This window comes from Sciurus carolinensis, chromosome 3, assembly GCF_902686445.1.
Source record: "Sciurus carolinensis chromosome 3, mSciCar1.2, whole genome shotgun sequence".
NCBI lineage: Eukaryota > Metazoa > Chordata > Mammalia > Rodentia > Sciuridae > Sciurus > Sciurus carolinensis.
Window position 1 is genome coordinate 94,757,877 of NC_062215.1, and position 23,963 is coordinate 94,781,839.

The 23,963-nt window shown below is 35.6% G+C and overlaps 1 protein-coding gene across 1 annotated transcript in view; it reads left to right on the plus strand.

Annotated features, from left to right (window-relative positions):
* Positions 1–387: 387 nt before the first annotated feature.
* The window catches only part of Kynu (kynureninase), a 104,329-nt gene continuing 80,753 nt past the window's right edge, over positions 388–23,963 (plus strand). Inside the window, exons 1-3 of the mRNA XM_047545070.1 lie at positions 388–597; positions 6,866–7,046; positions 23,647–23,767. Coding sequence (XP_047401026.1) covers positions 511–597; positions 6,866–7,046; positions 23,647–23,767 — 389 coding nt within the window. The 5' untranslated portion in view covers positions 388–510. The remainder of the gene's footprint in view (positions 598–6,865; positions 7,047–23,646; positions 23,768–23,963) is intronic.

Here is a 23,963-nt window from a genome sequence, read left to right on the forward strand (position 1 = left end):
CGAATGTATTATGGAAAACAAAAACAAAAACAAAAACAAACTATTTTAAACTTTTGACTTAAAGAATTTACCCAGTAAATGTCTCAGACTCTGCCATCTAACTAAAAACTCACAATGCGTGTGTCACTGAAATTCTGCCTCAGAATTCAGGGCAAATACCTCCAGAGTTGGGAGAGAACTTTTTCCAGTCTAGAGCTTTCCAGAACCCAAAGCAAAGAGCAAGGGCAAATTTTGGAATTTAACTCCAGCACAAAATCATTAGATAACACACCAAAGATCTAAAAGGAAAGCAAGGAACTGTTTACAAGAGTCCAAAGATCGAAACTGCCTCTGGGGGTGGTGACTGGGGAGGAGCCCTCAGCAAAGAGGCAAGTACTTCAAATCCTGAGCCAGAGCAGCTCTTAGTCAGTGACTAGAGATTGACAATCAGATTAGTTGGAGCGGGAGGAACTAAAGATATATATTCCCCACAAGGTGGAGTCTCGGCAGTTCTTTGAACTTCTCAATCCTATGGTCTGGACTATAAAGCTGCATAGAAATCTTGAGAGGTTTCTCCAGGGGTTGTGGAAACAGAGGCCTCCATTGAAATCCCATCTGGTAAGCACTTAGTTACTAATATGTAGTCTGTACAGAAATGTATGCTCAGTGACTTTTCCAAATGAAAATTCTCTCTGCTAGAATCCTGTCACAGTGCTTTAGAGGTGTCTCCTTCTTCTCCTTCTTCAAATTATCTTCGTGAACAAAAATCGCATAACTTCTGTAAAAGCCCCTGTCTTTAAAAACAGGTAAATGAAGAGACATTTTGCAATATAAAGAAAAAGAATTGATGTCAATAGTACACGGCAATTCATTTACTAAACTTGGTTACATTTCCCAAATTATGTAATTGAGTTTAAATGTTAAGATTATATCAAAATCCAGATAGGAGAAAGATATCTTTAGATAAACTATAAGTCTTCTATTTTCTGGTAACTCTAGTTGTCTAATGCTGCTATTAGTCATAGTAAATGTTTAGAGAAGTGAAAATGTCTACTTGTTGAGCACAGTTTCTTCCCCTTTTATTTTGTGAAACATTTGCCTAAGAATGGAAAGTTGATACATTTTTTTCCGCTTTTGTATTGAGGAGGGTGGGGTCTTATTTTGGTAGTGACACTGGAGCAAATTCATTGATGGTTTTACTGTGAAGCTCAGGGAGCTGTTGGTACCTAGAGATGAAGCGCACAGTTGTAACTGTGATGTCACTCATTGCCCACTGACACTCTTAAAGAAGGTTGCTCTGTCCACATTGCTTGTGCTTCTTGAGCATACATATACTTTCTCACACACACACAGGTGTGATCATGAGGTAAATTTTGACCTCATAGTAGAATTTGCTTATGTCAGTAATGAAATGAAACTCCACTATGTAAAATTAACCATCAGTTACTCCAGTCACTTACCTAACGAAGTTTAGCACAGGGGGTTGGTGAGACATCCTGCATTCTAGGGTTTCATACAATCAGCATTTTTATTTTACTTTTTTTACACAATATCTTTGTTTTATTTTTATGTGGTGCTCAGGATCAATCCCAGTGCCTCAGAGGTGTGAGGCAAGCACTCCATCACTGAGCCACAACTCCATCCCCAATCAGCTTTTAATAGTCATAAAAGGTTTAGCTTAAAGGATTTAGCTATCTAAATAAACTTGTGAAGACACAATTTACAAAGTTTCAAAGCTTAAATTGAGGGCAAAATAGCAATTTCCATCTGAAAGTGTAGGTTAAAAGTGTTATAAAATTATTTTATCATCATTATAAATGTTCATATGATTTGATCCTGACCATGATCTCATAAAGTATAATTTAACTTTATCTTATATAACAATAATACACCAAGAGATTATGTGATATGCCTAAGACCACAATGTAATGTTTGTTTAATTTCTTAATAAAATTAATGCTAAATATTTAAATAAAATTTGGAGGTTTTGTTTTAAACATTTTATTCACTAAAAGTGAATAAGTCATAAAATTATGGTTTATGAAGCTCTAATTGTCATAGTCAGAGGATGAATGCAGAATTAAGTAGTAATTAATATGAATTAATAAGTTGTTTCCTTGGAGTGAGGGCACTGCTATTTTGTGAACTAAAGATGATATTTAAGTCTGTTGGAGGCTGTGCATCATGGTAGGGTGGCTGAGGATGCAGTCTTTCAGTGAAGACTGTTCCCATCAAGGACATATTCTTACTTCAGGTGTGACAAGCCCAGAAGTGGGACCAGCCTCTTTTACTTTTGACTGACTGAAACTAGATTGGGAAGGTGTCTTAAAAAGAGCTCATAAATTCATATGTAGTACATGGTGCTTGTAGATTGAGTACAAGTCTGATAAAAGAACACAATGAAAAAAAGGAATGAGTCAAAAAATAGTAATTTGAAAAATCAGCAGCAAAATACAAGGAAACACAAGGTGAAAAGTTCAAGTGTCTGAACATGGATTCTCTGTACATCTGCCATATGTCTTCCCAAAAGAAGCGAGTTGACTCAACCTTGCAGACTGAGCTCAGAAATAAACACCAGACTCTGTTATCCTTCTACCTGATATTTATTTTTACTGTGTTTATTCCAGAGTTTAGTCTCCAAATGAGGGGATATGATTGTGAATCCTCATGATCTTGACAAGGATTAAATAAGATACAGATATAAAGAAGTTAATGAATATACATTAAATAAATAAAATGGAATTTTACTCAGAACGTGATGGTGGTAAAATAATCTGAAAATATGAGTTAACTCACTTAGAATATAAAGTCGTCGCCAAAGATTATGCAAAGTAACAACTTTTCAAAGAAATTCCCAAATACAAGTCAACATTTCACTGGAAATATTTCTCTGATTATTAACCCCTGTAGTTAGAATGAGAGACAGTTTAACTCTGGGAATAGGCTATTAGTCATACCAAATGCTTCATCAAGCTATATTTGTTCTTCTCTTATTTGACTGTCTTGTGGGGGAGTTTCATTGTCTAAAAGACACTGCTCAGCAGCTAGTGGCCATAATAAGTTAAATATTAGAATACACTTCAGGTAGAATACACTTCAATAGATTAGATCAGCAATTCAAACAAGCTACTGTAAATAACATCTTTACAGTAAGGGCACTCTTGGAATTACGGCAAAAAACCACCTTATGAAATGCTTACGAGCCAAGCAGACGAACCAGGGCCTTGCACAGAGTTTGTTGCATGGAAGGATTCAGTGACTCTCAAGACAGGATTGTACTGTTCTTTTTTGAAGATTCATAGCTGTTCAATCCCAAGGCAGGATTGTGCAGGTAAGTGATTCTACCTGTTGGCATCATGTTTTCTTTGCTGTGACCATCAGTGGCTCTGTTTTACTCTGACAAATGAGTTACTTGGGACAATACGCTTCCTAGACCTTAGAATTTTATAGATTCTTCTCTGATTCTTTTAAATCCATGCTGCTGTTTCTAACTGAAATGAATGAATGTATCTCACAGCTCAGATTCCAGAAAGAATTTTATTATATGCTCAGATAAACCACATCATCACTGTTTGGTTAGAGGTTTCAGAGCAAGTCACCCACAGATCATTGACAAGACAGTGTGTAGTCTTTAGTGGGCCAAGTGCCCAGCCGAGGTCTAATCAACTCTGACCAGGCAAGTGATCATGTCAAGTGGTATAGGCATAGCTATCTCTATTCGAAAGATAAATTTCTTCATCAGAAAACTACAGGTTGGGGCCCACTCAAAGTCAAGCTGCGGGCATGCAAGCATGGTTCATCTTTCCCATCCACACATACACCTAAATAAATATAGAACCTGGCAGAATGTTTTGCTTATCACGAGAAGGTGCGCTCATAAATGTTACAGATGTTTAGAGGAGGAAAGACTATTTGTAACAGAATTCTCATGACAGGCCTCATGAAAAATATAGCATTGAGCAGGACATTCAAAGGTGTCTAGAATCTGAACTCAGAAGTGGAAGCAGAAAATTATATGCAATTGAAATGACATGAGAAATCCACAGCAATAGAAAATTTCATTAGAAGGATAAATAATAATTTAGTATGGTCAGGTATTAAAATCACCATGAACATCAACATGAGAACCACTGACTACAAATCATGAGTGCAAAATCATGAATTAGAACCACTGGGAGCTCCAACTGATAACAAAAGCAGTTGTAAAACATGTAAAAACAGACATGAGTGAAGTTAAGTATCTTTACTGGGAAATATAAAGAATGGATCTTTAGGACACCATTAGCAATGAGAAAGAAAGAGACCAAACAAGGAGAAGAATGTATATTAGAGTACAGAAAGACTGTCTATTTTAATGTCATTGCACAATAATCAGATATGCAGCTATTTTCTAAGCCTGTGTGTTGATTAGGAATGGGAAAAGGAGGGGAGCATAGCAGAAAGATGATTAAATCATAGGTTCATCTCTGTGTGAGTTTTGGTCCCCAGGGATCTAGATCTTGGACCCCTAGGATGTAGGCTCAGTACCAGGTGTGAGTTAAGAAATGTCACACATATCTTGTGATTAATATTCCCCTAAGCTACAGACACATATACCTTGACTTTGCTACCTAGTTGATCAATAACCATCTGACACTTTGTATGCCCTATGTAGAAGTCTGATTTCCCTACTTAAAACTCTGATTTCCCTACTCAAAAATTTTCTTCCCCAGGTATTTCTTTTATCACATTTCATATATTTGCCCAGATCCTATAGCTAAAAATAAACCACTTTCCTGTCCTCATCAGAGAGAATCTGCCACAGTCCTATCTACTTTTTGTACAAAATGTATCATAAGTCCACCCTCTTCTATCTTTCCCTCTTTGATCAAATTTATCCACCATCCCTGGTACCCTGGACTTCTATAATAGCCTTAATTTGTCTCTCTTTTTCAATTTTTATATTTTGTCACAGTGCAAAATGGTTTTTATCTAGTGTAAAATTATATCATTTCACTTTGCTACTCAAAACTTTCCATTATTATGCTGAGGCTATAGTTCTGTGTTACAGCGGTTATTTAGTACGTGCAAACCCTGGGTTCAATCCCCAGTACTGAAAAAAAAAATCCATTGTTTTTCCATTCAAGTTACAACATATCCAAACTCATTTCCAGCCTTCAGAGTCCATCATGATTCACTTCTCCCTCTACCTGCTCTACATGATGATCTATCCTTCCAGCCCTGCTTCCCTTAGTGTGCTGTTTGAACAGACTAAGCTTATCTCTTCCCCATGACCTTTACACTTGTCATTTTCTTCAGGTCCAGGTCTTCACACGTTTCACTTCATTACACAATTCAGAAAGGCTCATGTAACTCTTCCTCAGAAAAAAATGCACTGATTCCTCTTGCCAGGGAAAATCTTCCACATCCAATGACTCTCTACTACTATTCTGCTTTGTTTCCTTATAGTACTTGACTCCATAAAAGGGCATTACTTATTTTTCCTTTCTTCCACAAAAAGTAAACTGTGCAGGAGTTTGCAATTACATACCATCTTAACACTCTGTTGTTCTACCAGTGCAAGAGCCACATGGTAGGGGCTCAATAAATATTCATTGCAAGAGTTTAAATGGAGGCATATATAAATGAAGTCGGCTGAACTATAATATGTAAATCAAATTGGCCTGAGGAATTTTTTTCTCTAAGAATACCTTCCTTGCTCAACTTCAAAAAAAAAAAAAAAGATAAAAATACTAAAATTGGGGAGAAATAAAAATGAATAAACAAGCAAAGAACCTTGAGTGAAGTTTAAAAATATATAAATAAATCTCTGTATTCATTTATCCTCTTCAGAAAGATTAAGTATTCTTTCCCAAAAAGTAGGAAATGTTAAATGATAATTGAACAGAATAGAATGTAGTTTCAAGAAATACCTTAGGGTCCTGTGTGTTCTAAGGTGATACACGTGATGTTAGAAAGGAATAAATTTCTCCTCATCAGCAGAAGGTAGATGAATCTCTGTGGTATACATATGGCAAAAATACTAACATTTAAAGTGAAATTACTTTTTTTACCAATATCATTTTAATTCACAATTAAGAATTTTATTAAGATTCAATATTCCTATAGTGTTAAAAACTGTGGTTCAAACACCAGTGGGTCTGGGATAGTGGCGCTGGTAAGGAGAATGACAAGCTAGGTGGGGCACTGTTTTTCTGCACAAAAGCATTATTGCTGTTACCTCCTAGTAATATATCTGGAGGAAATGGGATGAGGTTATAAACATTTAGATAGTATCTCCAGATAATAAAAATTTTATAAAATGGTCAGGCATAGTGTTTCATGTCTATAATCCCAACTTTTGGGGAGGCTGAGGAAAGAGGATGGCAAGTTTGAGGCCAGCCTGGGCAAATTATTCTGTCTCAAAATAAAAATTAAGAAGGGACTGGAAATGTTGCTTAGTAGCAGAGCCTGGTGGGTTCAACTCCCAATATTTTAAAGAGAGAGAGAGAGAGAGAGAGAGAGAGAGAGAGAGAGAGAGAGAGAGAGAGAAAAGAAAAAGAAGAAGGAGGAGGAGGAGGAAGAGGAGAAGGAGAAGAAAAAAAAAAGGAAGGAAGGAAGGGAGGGATAGAGGGAGGGGAAAGAAAGGGGCTTACATTTATTGAAAACTTACTCTGTCCTGAACACTATTATCTAATTTGGTTCTTTCAACATTCCTAAGTTACTAATATTTTCTTCATTTTACATATAAGAAAAATTCGGGCATGGGGTTTATGGGTTGATTAATTATATTATTTCTGATATTAGGAAATGGGAAATTTGGTTTTAGAAGGTATATTTCCTAAAGGACTAATTTTCTGCAGGAAAATGATGGCAGCTAGATTGTTTTACTATCTCTTTCTTTTAGAGAACATCTGTGATGGAGGCTTCACCTCTTGAGCTTCCCTCTGACACAGTACAACGCATCGCAGCTGAGCTCAGATGTCAACCGACAGATGAACGGGTGGCTCTTCGCCTAGATGAGGAAGATAAGCTGAGGCATTTCAGGGAGTGTTTTTATATTCCCAAAATGCAGGATCTACCTCCAAGTAAGGACGCTGGGAAGGTGTTTTTTTTTTTTTTTTTATCAATTTATTAATTAATTTATTTTTGCTACAGTATATATTTATCATAAATCTTTGGAAATCATTGTCCCTCATAATAGAGCTATTACAATTGCACCTGAAAAATATCAGGCCTCTGTTGCTGCTAAATCAACCTGTCCGCCTACCTTAGTCTCATATTCTTTCTGTTTCCTAAAGTCCTCTGAATAAAATACTTACAGGTGCTTGTACTGTCATCTATTTCTCTGAACAATACAGTGACTGATTGAAAATTACATGCAGAGGCACTTACTTGTTCTCTGAGCACTTAGAGCTCAAAGCAATTCTTTTCAATACAATATTAAAATATCTTTTATTTTGTGGCACATAGTTGATGAGAGCATGATGTTTGTCTTAGAGGGATTTGTGTGTGTGTGTGACCTGAGTATATTAGGAGGAATTTTATGTAAAGAGCCGTATTTGCATGCTATAAATAAAGATAGTATAAATCTTAAAAAAAAAGAAAGATAAATAGAAAAGAAAATGAAACAAGGCCTAAGAAATGCATTCTGTATTTCCAAAAACAATACAGTAACCTGACTATGTGAGTTTGGGTTTTGAAACCTAGGTACCACAGTTTTAAAATATGGAAAGATTTGTTGTATTCAATTGTACTCTGTTTTACACCAATGAAAAAGACTACAAGTTTGAATGGAATTATTTCACCAAGATCAGCTTTATATGTGTGTTATAATGGTCTGATTTCCATTTTTCCTCAGATTAAATAAAGTAGTACAACTTTGAATATTTAGAATCCAAGAACATCAGCTAATATTATTAGGATAAGAATGGGCCTTACAGTTCTCTCATTTGACTTACATGTTATAAAACACATAAGGATACACTCTCCTGGAATATGCACCTACAGTCATTCACTTCTGATGATTATTCCAAGTACCCCAAAAATTCTGGAAAGATTAAAGAAGGAATCAAGTCCTGTGTCCAATTAAAGTTGTTTAATATTAATTAAGGAAGACATTGATACCAATACAAGCTATAAGGAGTCAAATAAAATAAGGATATAAGTGAAATGATCTGAGACAACAAAGAAAAATATTTTAGGTCAAGATCTAGAATCTAGAAGTGAAAGAGCATTTTGATTTGAATCTTTTGTTTTTTAATATACAAGGGATTATTGAACCCAAGGCCATCTAACCACTGAGTCCCATCCCAATTCCATTTTCGTGTTGTTTTCGTTAAGTTGCTTAGGGCCTTACTAAATTGCTGAGGCTGGCTTTGAACTCAGAGTCCTCCTGCCTCAGCCTCCAGAGGTGCTGGAATTACAGGCATGCACCACTTGATTTGAATGTTAAGGGATAAAAGTTGAAAATACGTGAGGTTTAAGAAAATAAAATTTAGGAAAGAAATTATTTGAGGAATGGGAGAGAAAGGGGCTCAGTGGCATATACATCACATAATGTAGAAATGATTAGAACTACCCAAGGGTCTCTTGAGATAAGTTGGCCTGGATGATGTTGACCCTATCTTAATGTGCTTTGTAGTTCATGGGACTCCCAAGTTTGGTTTTTTGTTTGTTTGTTTATTTGTTTGTTTGTTTCAGGGGTTCATGTTTCAGGGAATACTGGCGATTGAATCTAGGGACCTTTCTACCACTGAGAGAAAGAAAGCTCATTTGATTTTTTATTCTGAGACATAGCATTACTCAGTTGCCCATGTAGACCTCAAACTTACAATCCTCCTGCCCTGGACTCCTGAGTTGCTGGGATTACAGGCATGTGCCACAACACTCAGCTCCCATGGGACTCTTGTACTGAATCAGAACACAGTTTAAAAGTAGCATTGGAGCTTGGTCTAGTATCATACACCTGTAATCCCAGCTGCTCAAGAAGGTGAGGCAAGAGGATCACAGGTTCAAGACTAGTCTGGGTAACTAAGCAGGCTCTTGTCTCAAGATACAATTTTTACAGGGCTGGGGATGATGCTCAGTGTCAGTGCATTTATCTAGCATGCCTAAGGTCAAGTGTTCAATCACCAGTACCACAAAAATCAATGGACAAAAATAAACATCATTGTACATCACTAATTATTAGGGAAATGTTAATCAAAACCACAATGAGGTATCACCTCATACTCATTCTGAGGACTAGTATTAAAAAAATAAAAAAATAACAAGTATTGACTAGGATGAGTAGAAACTGAAACTCTTTAGTATTATTTGTTATGTAAAGTGATGCAATTATTATAGAAAACATCGTGGAGTGTCCTTTAAAAATTCAAAATAGAAGCCAGGCATGGTGGCACAGGGCTGTAATTCTGGTGACTTGGGAGGCTGAGACAGGAGGATCACAAATTCAAATTCAGTCTCAACAACTTAGCAAGGCACTAAGCAACTGAGAGACCTTGTCTCAAAATAAAAATTAAAAAGGATTGGGGATGTAGCTCAGTGGTAAAGTACCCCTGGATTCAATCCCCAGTAACAAAAAAAAAAAAAAAAAAAGTATGGAATAAAATTAATGATGACCAAGCAATTTTACTTCTGGATATATGTCCAAATGAATTGAAAGTGGGGTTCCAAAAGACTATGTTCACAGCAAATGAATACCCATGTTCATAGCATCTTTGCCAATATTCCCAAAGAAGCAATCCAATGTCCAGTGATTGGGCTGTGAATGCATAAAAATGTGGTATCTGCATAGAAAGAAATATTTATTATTCAGTCCTTAAAAGGAAGGAAATTTTGACATGTTATAGCATGTATTTATTTTGAAGCTGTTAGACTAAGTGAAATAAGTCAGTCACCAGAAAGCCAAATACTGTATGGTTACATTTATATAACATATAGAATAGTCAAACTGATGTAAATAGAAAGGATAGTGCTGGTTTCCAGGGTTGGGAAAAGAAGAAATGGAAAGTTATTATTTAATGGTCATAGAAGTTTAGTTTTGCAAACTGTAAGAGTTCTGGAGACTGGCTACACAGCAATATAAATGTACTTATCTCAGAACTCTACACTTAAAAATAATTAAGAAAGTAAATTTTATATTATGTGCATTTTGGCACATTTATATATATTTTTAAAATTCCATCAAAAAATTATCACACATATAATTACCTCCATTATACTTGAGTTGATTCCAGTATCCTGACTACAGGTATAACATTTGTTTTGGTTAGTGGTCACAGAAAGTAACTTCTAAGAATTATACCTTATATATATCATTGCTGATTCTTAAGAAGAAAAAGATGAATTGATTCAATAAATAATTTAAACAACTGTTTAAAAACACAATTTCAAATGGCACAAACATTTCCATCATTAAAACAATGCATAGTCCTCTGACCAGCAGCATAAACATCAACAGGGATCTTATTAGAAGTGCAGTTCTTGGATCCTGCCCCAGAATTACTGAATGGATACTCAGGGTCAGTCCCCGCCATCTGTTCTAGGTAAGTTGGGATGGTAGCATAGAATTGGATGAGTTAACCTCCAGGAACTATTCTCACTCTAGTTACATCTTTATGATTTCATCCATTCAACCATATTTATTAATCCTTTGACACTTTTTCTTAGAACAGCTCAATAAACTAAAGAGCAAAATTTTAACATAGTTGAATTCATATCTAGAATAAGGAGTTAGATAATAAATGTACTAACAGCTTAATATTTGCTCCGCTATGCAGTAGTGCTCTAGGTATTATGGGTTGTGAATATAAGCATGTGATTTTGCTCAGGGTAGCATGGGAGGGAAACACCAATAGGACAGCATCTGAGAAGGGCGGAAATAAGCGAGAAAGTGAGTCCCAGGGGTACACAGAAGAGGAGGCTAGCAGTAGTTCCAGTTCGTATTGTGCAAACACAGGAGTCCAAGCTCAGGAGCAAATCATGTTGGTTTCCCTCCTTTTTTAGTTTTGAACAAAGATACAATCACATTTAAAAAATTATTATTTCCTGTCTTATTAAAACCTTCCAATGTGATCTAACAAAGATAGATCAACTTTCTCACTGCTGCAACTAAAAGACCTAACCTGTACAATTGTAGAGGAGGAAAAGTTTATTTGAGGGCTGATAGTTTAAGACCTCTTAATCCATAGAAGGCAGGCTCCATTCCTCTGTCCTCGAGGTAAGGCAGAACATCATGGTGGAAGAGTGTGGTAGAGGAAAGCACCTCACATGGTAATCAGGAAGCACTGAGAAAGATACTCCACCCTCCATATACAAAATATATATCCCATAGCCATGCCCCCAATAAGCCACTTCCTCTAGTCACACCCCACCTGCCTCCAGTTACCACTCAGTTAATTCCATCAGGGATTAATTCTCTGATTAGGTTAAGGCTATAACCCAATCATTTCTCCTCTAAAACTTCTTGCATTGTCTCACATGAGTGAGTTTTTGAGGGACACCTCACAACCAAACCATAACAGATACAGAATCTCAAATTATTTTAAGAAACTAAAATAACACCAAAAACCAGTGTTCTATAGAAACCCTGAACAATGAGAAACAAAGAACATAAGCAAACAGGTTGTGGAAAAAATAAAAGGAACATGAAGTCCAATATTGTACTTTTTTACGATCTTAAGACTGCAGACTCAGCCTATGGTTTTCTGATATTTTGCTATTAGATATGATGTTTGTTTTGGATTTCAAATAGAAAACCTCAAAATAACTAACCTTTCTTCTCTTGTTAGAATGTTTCTGAGATGTTATTAGGAAAAGGGTCAAAAATACTTTCACTTAACTGGTAGTGCAGAGATCTTCAGCATGTTTTTGAAAATCAGAGCCATAGCCAAAGAAGAGACAGACAGAAGGGGTGAGGGAAGGAGGGAGGGGAAGGGGAAGGGAAGAAGGCAATGATGAACAGAAATGCAAGGCCTAAATTTTGGAAGGAATCTAAGTTTTATGAAATTGTACATATTTCTTCTTGAAACATCCTTATTCCTAAATCTCTGGAAGCATACTGGATAGTCTCTTAAGATACATTATTTTTGCAAAGGCACATGACTGAAGACTTTTCTTTGCAGTGCTGAGGATCAAACCCAGGGCCTCTTGCATGCATACTAGACAAGCACTCCACTGAGCCACATCCCCAACCCACAAGTGAACTGCCCAGTTTTGCTAATTTACATTTCTCCAGAAACAAATAGAGTTGCCTCACTATCGTTAGCTATTAGCCAGTGCTAAAAATCTGCTCATTAGATAATCAAAAATTGCTTCTTCATTTACATTTGCAGTTCTAGATCAGTGTTGAACAATTTTTCATAAACTTCTTGACCATTTGCTCTTATTTTTCTTTGTCTTACTTTCCTCTTATTGTGTTAAATTTAGCCTTTCTCTGTATTTTGGTTCTCAGTTTTTATTCTTTTAAGCTATAAGAAAAGAAACTCTTTCTTTCATTTATCTGAGGAATTTTAAGTGAAAATATCCTATAACTGGTAAATAGAACCAGAAAAGGTTTCCAAATATTGCTTTTCCTGGTCCGAATCTCTTAAATCTAACCTATTACTTTTAAAAATTTACTTTATTGATATGTTATGTACATACCATAAAAGTCTATCATTTTTAAGTGTACAATTCAATAATTTTTAGTAAGTGTATATGGTTGTTCAACCATAACCTAGGTTTAGAACATTTCTTGATTTCCCCTTTAAGACCACACAAGCACCAGGCCTCTAGTAATCTACTGAACCTTTTATGATTTTGCTGCCTGTAGATCATTAACTCAAAAACCTTTCCTTATATGTAAACTGTGTATGAAGATTTCTTAAACTGATCTATCACTGTTTCTTTTATAGTCAAGTGTTCCCCTTCTTCAGTCTTATCACGCATCCCTGAGATCAGTAAATCACCATCCAACTTCAGTAAGTTAAATAATTATCAATGTAAAACCCCCTAAGCCAGTTCTACTTTAACTTTGCATATATAGGCATCTGGCCTGAGATCAAAGTGGCATAGAAAAGCACTCAGGCTTGAACTTGTCTCAAATGTACCAGATAATAATGTACCAGACCCCCTTCAGTTCAGCACTTGCTAGGTTTAGAAGATTGTGACAGTTATGAGCTATCAATGCACAAAATAGGGTTAAGGTTAAGTATGCCTCTCTCTATAAACTAGAATCCTCTCTTTAAAAAAAGTTAACACTATATTAAATAAAAGGTGCTTTATCCAGTTATAAAAGGACATAGTTTTATGACTACATGACTTGAACCACATTGATTTTATTTACTTTCTGTAAGAACGATTAAGACTATTTCTACAGTTAAAAGTTTAAATTTGTAGATATTTTAAACTGTTCCTATCTCTTGGATTTTTTTTTTTTTCTCAGTACTGGTACTGGGGATTGAAGCTAAGGGAACTTTACCACTGAGCCACATCCCTAATCCTTTTTATTACTATTTTTTTATTTTGACACAGCGTCTCCATAAGTTGCTAAATGTCTTGCTAAGTTGCTAAGGTTGGCCTCATTTTGTGATGCTCCTGTCTCAGCCCTCACAGTGGCTAGGATTACATGTGTGTGCCACTACACCAGACCTGTCTTTGGATTCATTTTGGTGAACTTATTTGTAATTTAGTCTTGATAGACTATCTGCTTCTAAGGATAGAGATGTTTTATAACCCTGTGTATGAGTGAAAGTCTTTTAAGAAGACCCTGGGAAGGAGGTCCCACTGCTCAGAGGGAACAGAATTTGCAAAGACACAAGAAAGTAAAGTTGTTTTAGTCTCTAAGAAAAGTTTTGCATTCTCAAAATGTGCCAGGAAGTAGGTAAATGTGGGTAAATAGTACCTAGGAGGGTGTGTAATAGAATAAATAAGGTAAATGGTATAAAAGAGTAAATAGCAAATAACTGGACAGTAGTAACAGGGAACAAGGTTGAAAAGGAAATGTAATGGAGGAGAAGAAAAAGAAAGATTCAAGAAAAATTGGAAATACTCATTAAATAACCTTGATTTCATAGTAAGAGAAAGAGAATGACCCAAGCTTCCTGGCTGAGGTGAATAGTGCTGATAGTTACTGGTTGTAATTGGCTTGTAGGGGGAACTCTTCATCTAAGAAGAGAACCTAGAGTTGTTTTTCGTTTTTGTTCTTCTGCCATCTGTGGCTTTGACCTCTGAGTCCAGGAAGGTGGCAGTTGTGTCTGAAATCATAGCAAGCATGCAGGGACAAAGAATAAAAGTGGATGCATGTGTGTGTATGCTCTTCTCTAAGGAAGATCTTAGATGCTGCCTCCTAACATGTCTACCTATATCCTATGGGCCAGTGTTATTTGGATTTTTGGTAATCTTGCACAAAGCAAACACTTCTATTCCTATAAGGTAAAGACAGAACAGAACTTAGGGCTTGTCTGGTGGTTGGGTTTAATTTAAAGACACAAATGTGAGAATCATCAGTATTTAAGTGATAGTTGAAAATGTGAGTGTGGATGATGTAATCTAGGCATCTTACCCACTCTTAGAGGTTGGTGGAAACAAATTTTAAGAACTGGCAAAGATGAGTTCTAGATAGAGTTGGACAAGTAGAACAAGGAAACTTAGTGCTCTAAAATCAAATACAGAGGGACAAAGAAATGGTGCCTACCAGCATCAGTATCAGCTGTCACAGAGCCTATGTGTTGAACTTTCATTTTAGCAGCTAGGAAGTTTTATTATTCTTTTTCTATCTGTACATCACAATTATACATAATAGTGGGATGCATTGTTACATATTTATACATGCAGATTCATTATTTGGTCAATTTCACCCTCCCAGTACCTCTCCTTTGTCTCCTCCCTCCCTCCCCATGGTCCATTTCCTCTACTGTACTGGTCTTCCTACTATTTTCATCAGATTCTCCCCACTTTTCTCCTTTTTCCTCTCTAGCACATATGAGAGAAAACATAACTCTTGACATTATGAGTCTGGCTTATATCACTTAACATAATGCTCTCATTTTTCTGAAAATGGCATAATTACCTCTTCTTCATGACTGAATTAAACTCCATTGTGTATATGTATCACATCTCCTTTATCCATTCTATATATTGGCAGACACTTAGGTTGGCTCCATAACTTGGCTATTGTGAATTGTGCTCCTATAAATATGGATATGCATGTGTCATTATAAAATTCTGCCTTTAATTATTTAGGATAAATACCAAGGAGTGGTATAGCTGGATCAGATGGCAGTTCTACTCCTGACCTTTTGAGGAAACCTCATACTGATTTCCATAGTAGTTGTACTACTTTGTGGTCACATCAACAGTGTATAAATGCTTGTTTTCCTGCATTCTCATTAGCACTTATGATTATTTACATTCTTGATGACTGCCATTCTGACAAGTGTGAGTTGAAATTTTAGTGTAGTTTTGTTGCATTTCCCTAATTGCTAAAGATGTTGAACACTTTTTTTCATATATTTGTTGGTCATTGGTATTTCTTCTTTTGAGAAGTGTCTTTTAATTCATTTATTGATTGACTTCTTTGTTTTGGTGTTTTTTGAGTTCTTGATACATTCTGGATATTAATCTTCTGTTGACAGAGTAACTGCCAAGGATTCTCTCCCATTCAGTAAGCTGTCTCTTCATGTTTTTGGAAATGTGTTGTTCTAAAACCAAATACAGAGAAAATTCAAATAAATGGCCGAGTATGTCAGCATCAGCATCAGCTATCACAGAACTGTATGTGAATCCTCTGATTTTAGTAGTTAGGGGAGTTTTGGTGGTGGTGGTGGTGGTTTTATCTATGTTTTGTTTTTTGTTTTTGTTTTTGTTTTTTATTTGTGTTGCCAGAGATCAAATCCTGGGTCTCATGCACACTGGGCACACACTCCATCCCTGACCTACATCCCAAGCCCAAGGAGAACTTTTTTAATGAGCTTAACTTAAATAGAATATTATCAGAATAATAGGGAGGCAAATTATATTTTTCTAGATTAATAGAAAGAGTTAAATACTGAAAACTGGGTTTTTAGAGTGTTCTTCCCAAGGACCATTGATGTAAAAGAAAGAAAACTATGACAAAAAGAAATATATGAATGTTTTCAAGGAAGATAGCAGCTTGATTATGATTGTGCATTGAGAAAGAGAAGGAAAGAGAGAGAGACAGACAGTCATACAGAGAGATGATATTCAGTCAAGCGGATCTATACTGAACCTGTTGTCTACCCACTGTTTCCAGCTCAAAGAACCCAAGATCCTAAGATAATGCAAATTGCTAAAGACAATCTTTTTCTCAAAAGATGTGTTGATCTCATTGGCCAAGACAACATGATTCAGATTGAAATTTCATGAAGAAATCTCAAGGCCTCTCTCGACTTTTGCATCCTTCTGGCAATTTTTCCACAAGATCTCAGTAGCAACATGGACAACAGGGACCAAGTGTTCCATCAAGAGCTTAGGCTTTCATTTTTGCCTGGCCAAGGTCTGGTCTTACCTACCATTTTCCTACATGGACTTCATTTTCAAGAATGTAGAGAGTTCCTGTTTAAATCCTGTTTAAATTTCATCAAATGTCTTTTCATTCACCATTCAGAGAGGACTAACAGGTTCACAATTAGACAAGACTAAGGAGTATTTGCAAGTGGACTATAGTGATTATACGTTTTTGTCAATATCCTTCTTAGAAATACAAAGTCCCATGAGATTTTTGGAGCATTGCCTCATATTACTATAAAGAAAAAGAATACTTGTATTCCCTCAGTACACCACCAAGAAATTTAATATTATTAAACTATAGTTAAAATTAATATTATTATTGCATGCAATATCAATACTAAGGCACACAGCAATACAAAATATTTTCACTTATTACATTTTGAATACTAATAGAGGAAAATATAGAAATTTTATTCAGTAAGATGTACAAAAAAAATAATAAACCTGCAGTATCACTTCCATTCTTTCTTCCTAATCTTTAGGGACCTACCACTCCAATTAGAAGTGTGAATAGTGATATTTTCTTGGAGTTCGTACAGTGCCACTTTGATAGTTTGGGATTTCTGGCTGTCTTTGAATAAATGCATGCTGTCTTATAATTTCCCAGAGATGATAAAAAAACAAGAAAGAAAGAAAGAAAGAAAGAAAGAAAGAAAGAAAGAAAGAAAGAAAGAAAGAGAAAGAAAGAAAGAAAGAAAGAAAAGAAAAGAAAGAAAGAGAAAGAAAGAAAGAAAGAAAGAAAAGAAAAGAAAGAAAGAAAAGAAAAGAAAGAAAGAAAGAGGAAACTTCTGCCTATTGTATTTTGAGGTCTGGTGTTTCTCCCCAAAACACAGATGCTCAGTGACCAATCGATGGAGTTATATTTCAGTTAAGCCATCATAAGTCAAAACTGCACTTAGTACACCTAACCTACTGAATACCATATCTAAGCATCACAGCACACAGTAGAGTATCAGTTGTTTACCTTCATGGTCACATGACTGATTGCTCCTGGAATGTGCCAACACTCAGGAGACAATCAGAATTCAATTTTGGATTATAATTTCTATAGAACATAGGTGTTTTGTACCATCATAAAGTCCCAAAACCCATAAGCAAGTAAAATAAGAAAACTGAGTAAAGTCAAAACCATAAGTGGAAGCATGAAAAGTGGTGGACTGTTTGTTCCTGTTTCCACTTATTTTTCAACATCCTGGGATAGCTGCTCATTGCACTTCAGTTATATTTACTTTGTCAGATTGAAGTGTGCTTCACCATGTCAAGTTGTATCTGACTTCAAATGAAGTATAAAAAGGGAAGTTTTTTCATAGTTAAAGAAGAAAAAATACCAATTAAGTCTAAATTAAGTCTAAATAGAAGGGACCTTTATTTAAAAACATTTTAAAATAAATGCAGAATATTATAAAACTGTTCTTTCATGCTAATGACTAGAAACAGAATTGCTCCTTAGGAATTTTGACATGCAGTATTATCCGTATTATATAATGAAATAATTTATATAAAAAAATAGTACTTTTCCCACAGGTTTGCTTCTGGGTCTTATTTGTGTACAGATAAAAATTTGACCTAATTTCTCAAGGACTATGTCTCAGATTTATGAACATAAGCATAAATACCAGTTAAGTGTTATTCCAAATTACTAAAATGCAATTCAATATTGCCAACAATAACAACAACAAAAAGTCAATTACATTAGTAACATGATTATTAAGATGGGGACAATTTTGCAATTAGCCAGTTCTTACCCAACCAATTCATATTAAATGCCTATGCTCTTCTTGATAATACCACAGCTCCAAATAATCAAACTACAAATGAAATAAACACAGCTGGAATCCCTATGCTTTCCATTACTAATTATAATATAATCAGCAACAATTTCATGCTCACTAACCTGCAAAAATATTGTATATCTTTGGAAAACATCCTTTTTTTTTCTTTTTTCTTTTTAAATTTGAAAAAAAAGAATTCCTTATTTTAAAACAAAAACAAAAGCAGAAATGAAACTTTTCTCAATTTTCTAAATGAGCCATCTAAAAATACCTACTTACCTGTCACACGAACTTTCAATAAAGGGTTCTCTTTTCACATATATATAGGGAGGAAAAGATCTGTTAGATATGAATTCTTTCAGAACCAGTAAACAATATATTTTTTTTTCAGGAGTTAAACTTTCACAGAGATTTTTTTTTCTTTTTTCCACATCTTCAGACTGGAAACATGTCACAAACATCCTAGCAATCATAACAACCCACTCCAGGACACTGGTGACCCAAGAGGGTTTTGAGCATTACAATGAGTCATTCAATCATGGACCAGATTTGCTTCTTTACATCATTTTGTGTTCTCCTCTTCTCCTAAAGAATGAAAGGCAGGAAGTGGTATTCCGTAGTTAAAAGGAAAAAATATATCAAAACTAAATTGTATTTGAAAAGAAAGAGCCAGGTGTGGTGGTTCCCACTTTTAATTCTAGCTGCCCCAGAGGTTGAGGCAGGAGGTTCACAAGTTTAAGGCCAGTCGGGGCTGTTTAGTGTACCCCTATCTCAAAATGAAATAAAAAGGGTTGGGGACATATCTTAGAGTGCTTGCCTAGGATGTGAGATGTCCTGGGTTTAATTCCCAGTAACACACACACACACACACACACACACAAGAGAGGAAGAAGAGCAAGAACAGCAAGAAGAAGGACAAGAGAGCCAGCTACAGAACAGAAAGAAAGTCCTAGAATAGATCCATCCTTCACAGCCCCCAGAAAGAACTAACGCTGTTATCAACATGGTTTGAGGCTTCTAACCTCTAAAATTTTCCAAACTATTAGACAACAAATTTCTGCTATTTAAGCCACCCAGATTGTGGGCTATTGTTACAGAAACCATAGCAAACTAATTGAGAGGGCTTATAACAAGAAACAAACATTCCCCGCTCAAGGAGCGTTCATAAATTGTAGACACTTGAGGAAGGAAATTAATACCATACCCAATCTCCCAGAATTTGAGAGTGACCTTGGATAAAGCTCAATGACTTTTTTTGTAATAGAAAGTATTTGTTTATGCATCATCTATGGCTTTTCTTATACCATAAAGACAAAAAATGAGGCATTATAACAGAGACTGTATGACCCATAAAGCCTAAAATACTTACCTTACCAGAAGGTAACTTTGCCTTTCCTGCCTAGAACAAGAATCCTGTCTAATTAAGAGGAAGAAATTGAGATACTTCATTCACTTCCCCGCCAAGCATATTGACCAAACCCAAGAGAGGAAGACTCCATCCCTAGCACCTGCCCCAGAAAACTAGAAGCAACGAAGCAAAGGCATGAAACAAAAGAGTTGAAAAATGATGATGCTGACAAGAAGAGTTAGTAACAGAAGCAATATGACTTAACCAAAACTTGGGATCCACTGAAATGACATGTGTTAATCAAAAGAAGTTTACTTCAAAAGGGGAATTTACAGTAAACTCCACAGCTTTTACAGAAAGGCCACTGATGCGAAGAGAAAACCAAGAGGACCACCTAGAAACTGCAAAATCTCATTCCCTAATTGGCAACTCTTCCTCTGAAGAAAAGAACTGCATCAATGCCATAATTTCTACAATAAATATTTTGGCAGAACATCAAATCCTCAATATACTAAAAAAATAAATTGTCAACAGTAGAAAATAAACTGATAAAACAAAAATGACTGGCATACATCAATTCTGATTTAACTCTGGAAGAACAAAATAAATACAATGAGTATTTTAGGAAGGGGACATTTCCCCAGTTTATGAACATGAAATATTAAATAAGCCATTCAACAGAATACAAAGATCTCAAGTTTTAAAGGTCAAGTAACTGGCACTGAATGACTACGAAGTTTGTGTGCACTGAAAGAGCAAACATTCTTTAGCATTATACCTAGAAAGCACAGGAGCCATGAAAACATGGAGGTATCCTAGAAGACTCTAGACTTGGACTACAGCTTAAATAAATAACAGGTGATTGATTATCAATAACAACTGATGTGACAATCAGTAACTATTTACATGACAGCCTTGAGGATGGGAAGCAGCCTGTTATGTCTGACTCTGAGGTCCACAAATAATGAATATCCTAACTAAGGGAATCCTCCTGTCACAAAAAAAACCCCACTTAAAAAAAAAAAAAAAAAAAAACCTGGCATTTATGGATACAAACAACCCTATGGTTCAAGAATATCCAGGGCTGGGAAGTTTTCTCAGTATTAGAATCCTTGCCTAATATGTATGAAGCCCTGCTTTTAATTCCTAGAACACCCCTATCCCTCCAAATTAAGAATTTCCAGAGGCTGATAGATGTAGGTCTGATTGCAATTTGGGAATGCTATGTTCAATTCTCTTTCTGCATATGAAATACGCTGGACTGCTGCAAACAGCAAATACAAGGGAGAGAAGGAGGAAAACCGTGATACATAAACATGTATGTGCATGATGTATTCTTTGTCCAGCTGCTGTCTGAGGGGCATCTCTACAACCTCAAGAGCTCTTTAATGTAGTCACTTGACTCCATACCCTCTAAAGATATCTCTTAATTAGTTATTGAGAAGTTGCATTCAGTAGGTTATATATAAGGATGGGAGGTTGTTCTTACCAATCTCAGGTCTCAGCTGTCCTCACATTACTAACTTCATGCTCTCTTTTCTCTAAGAAGTCACTCAGGCAATGCTATCACAGAGACTAAGAAGAAATGAATCTGTAATACCCATAAGGGTAAGACACTCCAGGAATCACCATTCAGGTGGATGAATGGGTCATGAGCTAAACTCATTTGAAAGGCAGTAATGTGAGAAAAAAGAAACTCCTTTGTGTTTTTTTCTACAAGATTCAACAGCAAAATAAACCAGCTCTAGGTGTTTAGTAGAGCTAAGAAATGGAGTGGTCAGGTTTGGGATGTAGCTCAGTGGATAAGTGCTTGCCTAGCACATGTGAAGCCCTGGGTTGGTTTCTAGCACCAGCAGAAAAAAAAAAAAAAAAAAAAAAAAAAAAAAAAAAAAAAAAAACAGAGAGAGGTCAACATGAGGAAGATCTTTTATTTGGCACAATTAAAGAGTCACTGTCATAATTATCTTCTTTATAGTAATGAATATAATTTTTATTTTTAAAACAAGATCAAATTTGATACCCCTAGATTTCAATTAAAATTTCTCACTCCTATCAGGGCAGGGTAATTCATGGCTATAATCCCAGTTTCTTGGAGGCTAAGGCAGGAGGATCACAAATTCAAAGCCATCAGCTCAAATTAGCAAGATCCTGTCTCAAAATAATTTCATTCCTTCATTTTGGAATTTCCCTTTCTTTTGACTAGGTTTTCCCCAAGCTCCTCTTAGTGTTCTAAGAAGTCTGTGAGGCCATAAAGACCTCTTGCTTGCCCTTGAGCCAATTCTCCAACCATCTGAGCCCAAATGTCTTCTCCCATCAGTTTCCTACCCAGTCCCCACACATACTTGGGGCAAATGACATCTGCCATGTTTGGGTCTCCCATGGAGCCATTTACAGAGTACATTCCTCTTTTCTCTCAGTCTTATAGAAGTTACCTTTCTATGAAGTGGGTGAACATGCTTTCTCTTCAACCTTTGGATCGCCATCCTTTCTTAGGACCTTATACTGACCCACCTTCAGCTTTTAATAGAAAACTTGCTTATCATTTCATTGGAACAAGAGAAACCTAGGAATTCAAGGCTTAAGGCCCAGCCTGTCTTTCAAGTTGTACAAACCACATGGGACTGGGGTGGAAAATAGAGGTTTAGGTTTTCATTCTTTTGGGTCTTCCAAAACTACATTATATAATATTGAGTACATGCTCATGTAATGCCATTTGGTTTGAAATTTATTAAACAATCAATTCAACCAAGAAAAGAGAACATAGTAAAAGGAAGCAACTGGCATGGGATGAGATAACTTGAATGGCAATTCTGCCTTACTTTCACATTGAACACACTTGAAAATGATTTTCTCAATGAAGCAACCCATTACCTATTTCTCAGTGAAAGCATGAGCAACGACAGAACACAAGACAGTCGGGGCAGAGATCCTATGGCATCCTAGACATCCTGGGTCCTCAATGGGGCTGATACGCAGGGAATCTCTTCTGCCTTGCAAATGTACTTGTTTGAATGCCAAATTGAATCTTGAGTCTGGTACACCATTTGAAAGCTCCAAATTTTAAATGAATTCTTTGATATTTGTTCTCTAGGTCAACAAAGAACTGTTAATGAATCTAACTTTAATGTGTGAATAATATTAATACCTCTTTTATTAGGTCAGGTTTAAAAAATTCTAATGAACAAGTGGGCCTGTTCTGTAAAAATAATCAGAATGAAATAAATGGTATGCCTTTAAAATGTCTTTAAAGGTTTTATTAAGCACTTTTAAGTAAAAAGAGGATGGTTCTTCATAATTCCAGGGAAATACCAACAAGGCGTTGAGTGATTTTCACCAAAGAATTTAAAGAAAATTCAGTAGTTTAAAATTGTGATTGTAAGCTTGTATTTTCTGGGCTAAGTTTCAAGCACAAGGATTGCTTGTTTGTTTGTTTGTTTCCAAGCAGTCTAGGGTAAAGTGTAAGATGGAAACAACATCACCAAACATCTGATTTATTTGAACAAAAAGTAGATATAGAGAACAATCTTTGTCTCTATATTTCTTAATATTATACATATGTGTATTGATATATTATAAAAAAGTATTTAAGTCCAATACATCTACTTCAGGTTTTAATCTTTTAAGTTTTCGAAATTTGCTATATCTACAACATGGATTAATTCGGAATATTAGTACTTTATGTAAATTCTGATAGCCTTTTTATACAATTAGATAGGCTGATGTATTTCCTATAAAAAATCTGTTTCTAATTCTTTTTATTGTCTTTTTCTATTCATGACTGGGAGCAGTCACTAATTTAAATTTCCTCTTGTATCACAATAAATATGAGAGATCACAATTGCCCTTATAGTTTAAATTATGTTTCAATATAGAAACACAAAAGGCTAATTACTTTTCAGAGAATCTGATGCATTCCTTGGTACTAATTGTAAGTTATTTATTATCTTTCTTGGAGTTAATTATATTAATTGTTTGTCCTGGATTAACAATGACAAATGGAAGTGTGTTAATTGAATAAGTGCTTTGTTTTTTTTTTCCCCCCCTGTGTTTCAGTTGATTTATCTTTAGTGAATAAAGAAGAAAATGCCATTTATTTCTTGGGAAATTCTCTTGGACTTCAACCAAAAATGGTTAAAACATTTCTTGAAGAAGAGCTTGATAAATGGGCCAAAATGTGAGTCTTATTTTATTTATTTATTTATTTTTTTGGTACTGGGAATTAAATCCAGGATGCTTTACCACTGAGTTACATTCCCAGCCTTTTTTTATTTTTTATTTTGAGACAGGATCTCACTAAGTTGATTAGGACCTTACTAATTTGCTGAGGCTGAATTTGCACTTGAGATCCACCTGCCTCAGTCTCTCAAGTC